At 39.0% G+C, this 13,107-nt stretch overlaps 1 protein-coding gene across 8 annotated transcripts in view; it reads right to left on the bottom strand.

Moving 5' to 3' along the window:
• Positions 1–5,713, bottom strand: part of KDM6A (lysine demethylase 6A) — a 166,726-nt gene extending 161,013 nt beyond the window's left edge. For 4 of the 8 annotated variants that reach the window (XM_063305267.1, XM_063305271.1, XM_063305266.1 and 1 more), the window contains exons 1-2: positions 5,131–5,711; positions 4,784–4,847 (exon numbers count right to left, since the gene is read on the bottom strand). In XM_063305267.1, coding sequence (XP_063161337.1) covers positions 4,784–4,847; positions 5,131–5,297 — 231 coding nt within the window. In that variant the 5' untranslated portion in view covers positions 5,298–5,711. Of the gene's footprint in view, positions 1–4,783; positions 4,848–5,130 lie in introns of all 8 variants that reach the window. The other 4 variants (XM_063305269.1, XM_063305272.1, XM_063305265.1 and 1 more) reach the window with 3 other exon arrangements.
• Between the last annotated feature and the right edge of the window lie 7,394 nt (positions 5,714–13,107).

The following is a 13,107-nucleotide window of genomic DNA, read 5'->3' as shown; positions in this document are numbered from 1 at the left end:
ATGGTTATACTAGAACACAAGGTGCACAGCCTCTATGATCCAACTGACATATATGTTTTCAAGATTACAGAACAATTATGTTGAAGCAGTACAAAAATAAAGAATGCAACTCAGTATGTTATTACATAAGTTATAGTGTTCTTAAAAATAAAATCAAACCTTTAACACACCTATTAGCTGTGGATTTATCATGCAAATCAACTTCATCAGTATTATATTATCTGCTAGGTAAATGTATTAACACGGAGTTGCATAGAAAACAGAAAACGAAGACATCAATCATACCGAACCTTTCACACTTTCTTTGAAAACAGAATGCTCTAATATTAAATAAGACATCCCATTTAAACAGACCATAATATACCATAACAATGACAAAGAGGACAGATAATAATGATTAAGGGTGGATTTAAAGTGTTCTTAATGTGTCTACGGGTGGTGATTTCTAGGTATGCAGGTATTCATTTAACTGCAGAGCAATAAAACTTCATTAAACGCTTCTTTACTGATACAGCATCATTAACATGTGGATCTCCATATAAACCACTGGATGCTATTGAGGAAGAAGTTGCCCTTCTTCCACAAAAAAACACCACAAACTGAAGGTTTGATCATGTCTGTCCAATTCCATTTTAGTGTTAACTGATCATTAATTTCAACTGTACTATTAAAGAAATATTCTATCATTCTGTCATTTTAAAGACATATTCTATCATAGCTTTTTGACACATTACTTAAGTTGATATATTAATAAGCAGTGTAAATGATTTTATATTAGTAGTTCCTATACTGTAGTGAACTACGTATGAGACATGTTGGACCTATATAATATCCACATCACTCAACTATACCTTTTAGGCTTTTTTCTAATTAGAAAATGAAATGCCAGAAAAACATGAGAAAAGGGAGGGAAAGGAGGTCTCTGTGCATGCTTTTCATTTTCTTAAGCCTTCACATTCCAAGTCCCAATACCTTGCACTTTTCAGAAAAATGTATATAGCAAATACGCAAATAGCAAAATCACTGGCTGAGAATACTGTACACTCAAAGCTGCTGTTCTACCATTTATCTGCTTGTAATCAGCTACCAATTCATAATTACTAATTGCTGTTTACTGGCCTGCTTCAAGAATCATGAAGTGACTTTACTATATCATCCCTATTTTAACCACCAAAAAATACTCTATTTTAATCCTAAACTTGGAATCAGGAAACAGTGTTTGCCACCATTCCAATTTTCTTCTCAATTCCATGCTTCAAATGAAGATGTTTATGTAAATATTAGAGCAGACTGTATGGGCACATTCGCACTAGCATTTTACTTGACAGAATTACAGAAATCATTAGCAAATTCTGTGGCTTTTTGCTCTGACAGAGCCTAAAAGCAGCATATACATAGAAAACAGGCACTGACATCATAAATTGAGTATTGGTCTCTACTCCTCAGATCAAAAATACATTATTTCCAATTTCAATTAAAACAGTGCAACTTATCCCAAAGACTTAAAAGGCAGTTAGATGAGATTATCATATCCATATCAGTACAATACTGTAAACCAAAGCCATGAATCTCCTGGAATAAAACTAAAAGCAATACTGTATTTACAAAATAATAATAATAATAATAATAATAATAATAATAATAATAATAATAATAATATAAATTAACATCAGTAGAAAAATTGAGTTTAATGTTCTCAAAAGTGATAGCTATGTACTGATGGGAGCTGATTTATAACATGGCTATTACTTTTGAGAACATTAAACTCATTTTTTCTACTGATAAGTCAATCACAAACTCAACTGAAGCAGCACCTATGAAAAGGGACAGAAATGCCAAGCTTGAGAGACAAGTTTCATGGCCATCATTGATTTAATCACTACTCAAAAGGAAAATACTTGACATTTCCCTGATCTCACACAGGTACCTCATTTAGCATCCACATCTTTAGAAATACCCCTATCTGTTGATTCAGAATCCTGACTCTGCATATAAGCGATAGTTTTCACAACTTTTCCTACAATATGAAAGCTCTTGTTTTAAGCATCTGAAGACACCACACAACCTTCCACGTAACTATTGGTGAACAATGTTGACCTCAGGCTGAAACCCACATAGACTTTGAAACACTTAACTTGCAGTTTAAATTTTGTCTTTAAAAAGGAAAAATACTTTGGAGAATATATTAGATTGGTTTCTTTTGCTGATCGTGAGCATCAGTATTAGCATTCAAAAATGAAGAATTCATCACCCCAGTTTCCTACTGTTCTCATTATTTCTTAAAGCAAACTTTCCCAAACTAGTGCTTACAGATGTTCTGAATTACTGTTATGTCTTACACTGTACGTCTACAACAAACTGAGTTGTAGACTAAAACTCCTGGAGTGTACCAGCACAAGGAGGCCTGACTTGAGTGCTCTCTTGCTGAACCATCCGTAGTCTAATTTTACCACCACCAAGCATTAGGTACTTATGATCAACTTTCTTTGATTTGGGCTACTTTACCCACAATGCTTACAAATCTGAAACCTCACATTTATACATTTGTCTGCAACCAACCTATAATTTACTTCCCATGTAATTCAACTATTTTGTTTGCCTGATGTTGATTTATTCTGGAAAATAAACTTTAATGTTTAGGATAGCCTTCTGGCATCTCTAAGATATGTTGGAAACTACCAGTTTTGGAAATGATAGCTGGGAATTCTGGAAGTTACTGTCCTAATACTTTCAAGGGACACCAGGCTGAGGAGAACTGTTTCACTTCACTCTTTCTGCAGACCCACAGGCAGTTTAAAATGTTTTCTTCTGATCTGTAATTTCTGATATCATTTAGACTATATCCACTTATCTGGAGTAACCCCTGCCAATTTCATAAGACCTATTCCTGAGTAGAAATATATGTACAGAAGGAGCTGAAGTACTAAAGCAAAGCACACAATTATATGCAGAAGATCCCAATTTAATTTCCAGATAGGATTGAGAAAAATTATGGCTGAAATCCTGCCATTCAGTTTTGGCAATTCTGTGTGAGTAGGACCCATAATCTGACTCAGCAGAAGGTACCTTCTGATATTCCTACAATTATATTTTTATACTAGGTTTTATGTACAAGAAACCACAACCCGTTTTAAAATGTTGAGTAGAAGATAACATACTATCTATTTGCATAGTACATACTAAGCATTAAACTTACAACAATGAAACAAAATAAAATCAACCCTATATTTATACCCAGTAGATAAATACATAAACTAAACTACATATAGTGGAATGAATAATAGCATATTACTCATTAGCACATTTCTCTTTAAAATCATGTAACACCAAACATTAATACTGTGGCCTAGCATTTCAAAAATCAAAAACAATTGTTTCGGTTTACTGTAATATTTTCACCTTGTGCCATAAAGTGAAATACTTTAAGATTTCAAATTCAGATAGTTCCCCACATATCTATTTGACATATGTAAATAAATATCTAGAAAATAAGGGTTTCAATGTTTGTAAGCTTGCCTTTTTAAAAACAATTAAAGTCACCAGAAACAAGAACTTCACTATGTCAAAAAATTCCCCAAATCATGAATCTATAAAGCTAAGTTACAAGGTTATATGAAGAAACACAGAGAAGCTTACATTACATCCAAAGTAGACCAATAAATTCAATGTACAATCACGTTCTTAAAATAAGGAAATCATTACATCTAGTCTAAACATTAAGCTGTGAGATACTAGCACTGAAAAGAAAATAAAGGTCTCAAGTCATGCAATATAAACCATTTCTTCTTGTATAATAATGATTAGGATTGTCCCATAAATTAATCTGTTATATCAAGCTCTATGTAACTGCATTTTAGATAGATATGCCACAGGTTGATAACATTTATCAACAGCTCTGTAAACACAATATTCTCCTTTTAGGAAATTCAAGTAGAAAAAACTCTTTTGACACATTAGCCTATGCAGCTCCTAAAAAAGTCACACATTTCAGATTATTTGCATATACATTCCTACTATTTATTTCTGTTTACCTCCTCCCACCCAGCTCTTTCTCCTCCCTGTCCGGCCATCTTGGGCCAAGAGGAGCAGCCATTACTTAACTAAATGACAGGACCAAGAACTTTTTTACTGAAAGAAGCTATCTCTTAGTCAGGTATACAAAAAACAGCAGCAACCTACCACCCATTCTTCAAAAACGTCCTATGAAGTGAAAAGCTTAAGAAAAAGCAAATTCGTTCAATGAAGGTGCACGTTTCAAGGAAGATGGATACAGCACGAGTAAACAAATCAGTTTGCGACAGACTCCTGAGAGTGACACACCATGGAAGAGGCGCCACGTTTCTTCAATACCCCCTTCTTCCTATTTATATCAATTCATTTTAAGCGATTCAACTCGATCCAGTTTTTTTCCCTTCAACAACAAAAACGAGAACCAGTCCTTATTAAATAACCCCCGATCTTCTGATTATTCAGATAGATTACTCCTAATTGGAGAGAATCGGACCGGCACCTTCTACCCTACTTTTGGATAAAACCCAGAAAGTGGGCAAGGGGAGCTTTCTACTACAGCGGGCCGGAGAAGGGAAGAGCCGAACGGTTCTCGCCCGAGAGCCAGGCGAGAGGGGGTAGTCAGCACGTTGCCGAACCTCACGGTCGCGAGGTGTCTGTTTAATTCCGCTGCTCTCCAGCACACTCACACAGGCTCCTACACAAATACACACACACAAACCCGGGAGGGTGGCTCCCTGGTCGGTTGCCTCCTCCCCCACCCCAGTCCCCTTACCTTTAACAGCAAGGCCTTCGTTCTGGCGCCATCTTCATGAAGCCTCAGAAATCCGAAGAGTCGGCTGCAGAAGGGGAGAATCAAGCGACAGAGAGAGATTGAGCAAAACAGACACGTTCGTGGAGTCCCCCGGCCCACCCCGCCCCAAACAGATCGCTCCGTGCGCTCCCTCACACTCCCTGGCAGGGGCAGAGCCCTCACTCCGGCCCAAGAGCACCGCCACACTCACACTCGCTTTTTCTTCCTCTCACGCGCACACACACTCGCTCGCTCACTCGTACACCTCGGGCGGGCGGGCAAGAGAAATCACCGGACGAGCCGGAACAGGGAGGCTGCCGTCTGAGTACCTGTCGAGGCCAGAGAGGACTTCTCTTTCCTCCGCTGTCAGGCTGGCGAAGTCCTCCTCGCTCTGGCCGCTCGCTTTCCCCGCCGCCATTTTCTTTTCCTCATCACCGAAAGCAGTAGAGGCAGCGGCGGCGGCGGCAGCGGCGAGCGACACTCCACACGATTTCATGGAAACGCAACGTAATTAACTCACGATCGCAAGCCCCCCTCCCCGCGCGCCCCAACACCCCCCCAGTGCCGGGCGGGGCGGGGTGCCCGACACACACACGCACCACCACAACTTTTATTACAACAACAACAGCCGGCAGGGAGGGGGAGGGAGAGAAAGGCGGGGGGAAGCCCCGCTGATCGGAGGAGGAGGGAGCAGGAAGGGAGCCCCAGCGCTGAAGACTGGGGGGGGGGGGGGAGTGGGAGGAGAAGGAGGAGGAGGCTGCTGCTGCGGCTGCTGCTGGCGGTGACGGAGCAGTGTTTACATCGATGCTGAGCCGCCAGCCCCAGCAGCGAAAAGTTAGTGGAGTCGAGGTGACAGGGACCCGCACCCGCCCGCGTGGGGTGTATTTGTTGCCTGTACAAACTTCCCCAGCAGCTGAACAAAGTTGTTGTAATTGTGTCACACAGCGAACCCCACGCCGCCACCGTGACCCCCCTCCCCACCCCGCTTCCCTGTGCCCACGCAGCCAATCACCGCACCTAGGCGGTGCCACGTGACCTTTGTTGACTTACGTCAGTCATAGCGCTCTTCTAGCGCTACGCTCGAGCCTGGTAGCGGCGCTGCTTCGACCAAGGGGCTAAAGCCATTATGTACTTGAGGCTGTATTTCAGATATCCCAGTTGCAGTACGTGGAGACCTTCATATGCGGCCGGGCAAGAGGAATTAAACAGGGCAATTTCAGAGGTTCGCATCTCTTAAAGAATTTCCAAGTTGGCATGTAGTCTTCAGTTTTTAAGTCTAAAAAGGAAAAATAGCTACCCCGCAGCCTGGGAATTTTATCTAGTACTTAACAAGCTGCAGTACGTGAATTTAAAATGGCTTGGATATTGATGCTTTGAAAAGGTACCATCACAGTCAGAAATTAACGAATGCATTCCCCAACCCAAAATGTTTTTTTCAGTTCTGAAAAGATGGGTATCAAACATGTGTTTTGATCTTGTTAAGAAAAGTTCATAATGTTTTTCACTCGCTAGACAAATCCACTCTTTGCAGTTTACAATTTTAAATCGGCCACTTACAAACTGGCAAAACGTATTTTCAAATTTTGCCAGTTGAATTGAAGTATTTGACCTGCGAAAAGGCAGGGGCACTAGAATTCCAAACTATTTCCCCTTAATTAAAAAACATGGAGGAGGGGTCTATTCCAACAAGCAAATGAAGACGCAGGCTTTCTTAGAAATCAAAAGCCATTTTGGAGTGAAGGGATGATTAATGCTAAGTATAACGATGAAATGGGACCTCTATTATATTATTTATTACCACAATATTTATTCCTATGTATTTTCATCACTCTTTTCCGGCATGTGGTACATACTTTAAAAGGTCAATCAGAAACCGGAAACATTCAACCGTATTCAGTTTCTTAGGTTTCCATCCTCATCACTGGATGCACAATATTAGCAGAGAGGGCGGGATTTCATTATATTCTGGGTTATCATTCGGCTGTTAATGAGTCAATCAAACGGCTTTGTCAGTTACCCATGGGCAGCAGGTTCGTACGCGCCCTTTAAATTAGTTGTGGAGTGGCTGCTTCTCTGTGAAAGAGCTTAGGGTGTTGAGTGTGGATGGTAGTTATGCCAGGGCGATCTGTCTGCGGCTCCCTCGCGTGGGGGTACGCAGCTGATATTGTCACCGTGTCCAGGAAGGGTGGGGGCTTTACTCTTTGCCAACGCGTGTGCCCTTCTTGCTCCCCCTTGGGACGGGCCTGGGGCGTGGTTCTTCTGGCACCAACGAATAATAATGGCTTCCCTTGAGCGCCGTCTGTGCGCGTGATGAGAGGAATCCGTCCGGGCGTGGAGCCGAGCCTAGCGGGACGCTACGAAGGAGTGGGCGGCTGCCTGAGAGGCGCCTGTTCCCGTTAACAGATCTGGAGTAACTGGGCGGTATTTCGCCGCTCTTCGCTAAGCTCCGCGCGTCTGAACGGAGAAGTTGCCGCCTTGCAGCAATGGCAGTCGCGGGGGGAGGGGGTGCTCCTGGCTGCTGTGACTTGGTTCTTCGCGAGAGGCGAGCGATCCTCTGCCTGGGCCGAACTTAAATGTAAACGTGTTGGGGCCTTTTCGTTTTCCAAGGAGCTTGAGCTAGAAAAAAAGGTTTTCTTCCTCCCCCCCCTTCCCCCGCAGATAACTGTGAAATAATTGAAGGCATTTCTTAATTCCGTGCAAGAAGTCCGTTTTTAATGCAAGGCCTAGAGCTCATGCCTTTGATCCCAGAAGAGTAACGGCTCAAGGGCCTCTTTGGAGAGTCCCCTCTTTCTGTGCGGATTACCATTCTTACGAATAGACATGCGGGACGTGTTAGGGAGGAGAGCGGTACGAATGACTTGAAAAACAGTACAGCGGGAGTTGAATGTTTCTTGGCTTCAACGAGAGATGAAACAGACAGACGTCTTCGGATTTTCCAGTTTCTCCCACGAGCATGGCTGGAAGGGAGCAATAAAAGAAAATATGTAAAAGAAATACTTTCTAGTGCACTGTATTAGTTGTTTTCCATATTCCTAATTTTGTATTCTAGTGTATCACAATTCAGAATATACTATATTTATAAATGCTGCTATGGGCTCTTTATCATGGTTTCCAAACTTCACATCTGCTTTAAAGTAATAAAGGGCTACATAATTACCATGTGTAATAAGCTCTCTGAAACCCCAAGACTTTACTTAATGAACGGACAAAGGCTAGCGCTGAGGTGTGACATGTTCTTGCTGTATGGACCCAGTTTTGTAAATAGTAATCTTTGAGTCTGAAATGAACTGGAATTTTCTAGTGTGATTGTTCTTAAGGTACATAGAATCCCATCCTACCTATTTACCAGATGGAAGTCTATTTATACATATTAACAGCATGCCAGAAAATGCCAGTTTGATTTACCTAAAGATAACAAACTTTAGCACAGTGTTCCATTTTCAAACTTCAGCTGTATTCTTTCCCAGTCATAACTGCAGAAAGCAAACTGAAAAAAATATTAATATTTTAAAGCAGTAGTCTCTGAAACAATTGTGATTTTTTTTCTTATGTTTGACATTGAACATTGTATTTTGTTCTCAGGTTTAGTTGACTTTGGAAAAAATAAGTTCTGCTTCTGTAAACAATTTTTTTTTAATTAGCTTGCTCTTGGTAAGCTTAAACCAAGTTGATTTGCAAAGACTGTTGTTAATTTGTAATATGCAGGCTATCAGTTATAACTTGTTCCTAATCAATGGGTTGTTGAATGTGGAACTTCTCAGGAGAGGGTAAGAGACGTGGCTTTTCTTGATCCTTTTTTTGCCCACCACTAGTGTTAAAATCTAGAATCCAAAAAGTTTTTACCTGCTGCAGATGTAATTGATTGGTGCAATATCCTTGTTGAGATTACTGTATCGGACATAAATTCACAAAGGTAATGTCAACCATTGATCAATAACATAAAACCTAACCCATTTGGCGGGAAAAAAGCATGAGACTGCCAAAATAAGCAGAAGTAATTGGTGCATGAAATTCACTGGTGGGCACAAGCTTTTTGGAGGACATAAAAGGAACAAGAGCTCCTTCAGTGCTACAAGGCTCAAGTTCTTAGTTTTGGCTTTCCATATTTGATGCAAACCTAAAGGTGCAATTTAAATCAGAACTGGGATATGAACAGCTTTTCCCATAAGCTCTTACTCATATGAAAACAGTTTTATTCTATAAGGATACAATGTCTTCAGCCTTATGTGGTTTGCTTTTTCCCATTAGAATCCTTGTGGTTTTAAGAGAAAGCACCCTTCAGTTTTATTCATAGTGAAGGCATAATTTAAGAATAAGGATGTAGACAAGATGCTGGAGACAATATGGTATTCTACCTGCATGTTTTGTTGGCTTATAAGCAGTTGAGTGGTTGTGTTGGCCCAAGTAGTTATAAAATGCCTCATTGATTAAGAAAGTTATTCTGGTTTCCTTGAAAGTGGCAGTCATTGGGAAAAGAAGTATCAAATCATAACAGTGGGTATTTTGGGTAAGATTCTGAAGAGGGTAAAAGTTGTTTAACTTCACATATGTCTGAATGAGCCAAATATTTTATTTCCATTTGAGTTCCAGTCTATCTGTGGGACTGAAGTTGATTTGTTCACTTTTATCAAGAGCTATACGGGAAAGTACAAGTCTCTTAGCAGGTAGGGTTGTGCCAAGCAAATTCTTCCTTAAAATCTAAATTTCCTTAAGGCAGTTTATGTGGATAGTTTTAACATCTGCAACTTCAACAGCTGGCAGTACATGACTGTTCATGTCTGGGCTCAGAATCTACACAAGGTTAGATCTGGTTAGGTTTTGGATGAGAGAGAGGTTACCAGGGGATATTGGCTCCTTGAAGAAAGCAATGGTAAACCAAGAAAACTGCATTAACTTTTAACTCAAATAAATAAAATCAGGAGTTAAGCTACACCTACTAGTAAGATGAATCTTAATTCAAATACGACTGCAGTGCTGATATGGATGTTGACTGCTGGCTCTCAAAAGTTTCACTGAATTAGTAGGCTTGTGATATCTCTTATGCAACTGGTTGCTGGATTATGAGTACATCTGTATCTGATTCAATAAATGAAATTGTTTTGTGATATGAAATAGTTTCCATCAATTCTTGCTACTCTGTCAGCTTCATTTCTCCTTAAAAGTGATGGGGTTACCATAGTCATCCATTCTAATATAAATCTATGTTAGGTTTTATTTATTACAAATCCACCTTTTTTTCCAAAAGCTCGGGATGGGGTTATACACCGGACTGCTTTTAAAAAACATTTGAGAACCATTGTTCAATAAGAAGATAACAACCAAGTTGTTAATTACTATCCTCCATAATATCTATAGTTTTGTGCTGAAATTGTTACACTGGCTTCTAGTTTTGTCTGCTTATACAGCTCAAAAACTGCCAAGGACCAGAATATCTAAGAACTACTTGTTCCCATAGCAACTTACCCATTCCATCAAATCTTAGAGGCCTTGCTCCTGTTGCCCTAACTTTAGAAGTTATATGCATAGAATCTGGGTCCTTCTGTGATTGTTCTATGCTTTTTGAACATTCTCCTGAGGGCTGGTTGCCAGGCAGTGACTTTATCATCTGCCTGTCAGTTGAAGGCTGTCTTCCTGATCTCTTAACTGACATTTAGAATATCTATATACAGTGCACTGCTTCCAGGGCTTGGTAGACTAAGGGCCACTTTATCACCCTATCAGAACTGCTTAATACACAGGCAGTTGTTGTTGTTAGTTGCTGTCGAGTCATTTACGACTCATGGCGACCCTATGTATAACAGAACAAAATGCTGTTCGGTCTTGCGCCATATGCCTGACTGTTCCATTATTTGCATCCATTGTTGCGGTAATTGTATCAATCCATCACATTGAAGGTCTTCCTCTTTTCCACTGGCCCTCGACTTTACCAAACATGATGTCCTTTTCAAGCGATCGGTCTTTCCTGACAATGTGCCTAAAGTATGAGAGTCTAAGCCTAGTTATCTTCGCCTCTAGGGAACATTCTGGTTGTATGTCTTCTAAAACTGATTTGTTTGGTCTTCTGGCAGTCCATGGCATTTTCAATAATCTTTGCCAACACCACAATTCAAATGCATCAGTTGTTCTATCTTCCTTTTTTAATGTCCAACTTTCACAGGCATATGTGTCAATTGAGAAGACCATGGCGTGAGTCAGATGCACCTTTGTTTTTAAACTGACATCTTTACTTCTGAAAACTTTAGATAGGTCTTTGATGGCAGATTTTCCCAGCGCGATATGTCATTTGATTTCTTGATTACTACTTCCCTTGGCATTGATTGTTGATCGGAGTAGACTGAAATTGTTGATGACTTCAATTTCTTCTCCATTTATTGTGACATTGTTTATTGGTCCATTTGTGAATATCTTCGTCTTCTTCACATTCACTCGTCCGTATTGCTGACAACAATCTTTGATCTTCATCAGCAAGTACTTCAAGTCTTCTTCACTTCCAGCAAGCAAAGTAGGAAACAATTTTAAAAAATCAGCTTTCTCAGGAAAAAAGCAAAGCTTGCAAGTTTTATAGCATATTTTCTCAAACATCCATTTAATGCACCCATAGCATATAGTGGATATGCATAATTAATATAGATTAAATATCTGTGTATTATTTACCATAAATAGGGCTAACAATCTTCTTTTAGTTAAAAGTTATGTAATAGTTTTCTAGTATTTCATATATTTTAGTTGGGCAGAAATTTTCTGTCCAAATTGCTCATCTGATTAGTGAAATTATTGAAAAGTATGTTGAATTAATGGAGCTTGGTTAACCTAGGAAACATTAATTCTATTCTCAAATAAGAAAGTCATTTACAGATTATCTGTGCTTTTATTTTAAAATGTATACTTTTTTAGAATTTAAAGCTATTAGTGACCACTGCATTATAACAAAAATATGTAGACCATTTTTTCCTCTCATGTTACTCATTAACCTGAGAGTAAATTCATTCACATCTGAATAGGCATATATAGGATTGTGCTATTAAACTTGATCATCATTTGGATTGTCTTCAAATGTAATAGAACTTTAAGTGGTTATTAGAGCAGTCTTTTGTCAGGTTAGTTATTAATAAAACTCAGTGCTTCTAGTAGGGTTTACTCAGACATAAATGTACATTTGATCGCAACTCAGATTGGTCAATTAGGTCTATAAAATGACACTTGAAAATTCAAAAATATAGACTCAAAAAATAGAAATAAGCTACAGATAGGTGTAAATTTCAGTATAATTGCTGGTAAACCATTCTGAGGACTGAATCCTGGATGAGCAGCAGGTTAGTATTCCTTAAAGCATTTTTTTTTGTCAGTTTCAGCATTTTTTTCCTATACTTTTCTTTTGTTGATTAGCTAGATTCAAATTTCTGTTGTATCTTAAGGCCAAGTACATCCAAACATCTGAATCTCAATGTTATGAAAAACAACAGCTTGTTAAGCTACAACCCCATAAAAGTCACAGATTTTGAATTTCTCTTTTAAAATTTCCAAAAGAATGTCAGGGATACAAGAAACTCTAAAAGATGTCAATATTATGGTTTGTATTTAAGGGGTAGTAACCATTTGACTGACCCATAAGAATGCTGTATTAGGTGATTTTAGCAGTCAGGGCATAGAAAAGTTTGGTAGCCAGCAAGTATCACAAGTTAACATCAAAAAATTATATTATTTCTGGAACATTTCAAACTGCAAATGTAGGTTCTGAATTTACAATTGGATGGAAAGTGCTCTAGTGATTTCCAGGAACAGGCAAGCACATTTTATCTTCAACATTTGCCCAGTCCAGCATAATTTCTTAGAAATATGTCAGATTACCCTAGTTAACCATCTTAATTGTAGAAATCAAAGTGCAATACATGGGTTTGAGGATCTATATTTCCATGTGCAATAATTGATTAAGGAGAATAATTTAATCTGTAGCTTATAGAAGGGTATTCAGTATTGAGTGATACTTTACAGAACATACTCTAACATTAAATAACAGATTCTGCTGGTTACAATGCTTATTAGGAGACCTCTCTGCTTCTCCATAGTATAGCAACATTTGCATGAGGTAATTCATATCACAATTTATTTCTTAACCACACAGAACAATTTTACTTGAATATGGCTATAATAGAAATTTATGTAGCATCTATATTTGTTTATATCAAAACTGAGTAGAAATGAATGCTATTGCTGAAGTATAAATGCTTACAAGTATGTTGGAAGACATTTTTTTTTCCTCCCTGAACTGTTTTCTCTCTTGTTTTCCATTTTTGCATTGATGTATT

This window comes from Candoia aspera, chromosome 5, assembly GCF_035149785.1.
Source record: "Candoia aspera isolate rCanAsp1 chromosome 5, rCanAsp1.hap2, whole genome shotgun sequence".
NCBI lineage: Eukaryota > Metazoa > Chordata > Lepidosauria > Squamata > Boidae > Candoia > Candoia aspera.
Note: the sequence above shows the minus strand (reverse complement) of the source record. Positions and strands in the feature narration are given on the sequence as shown.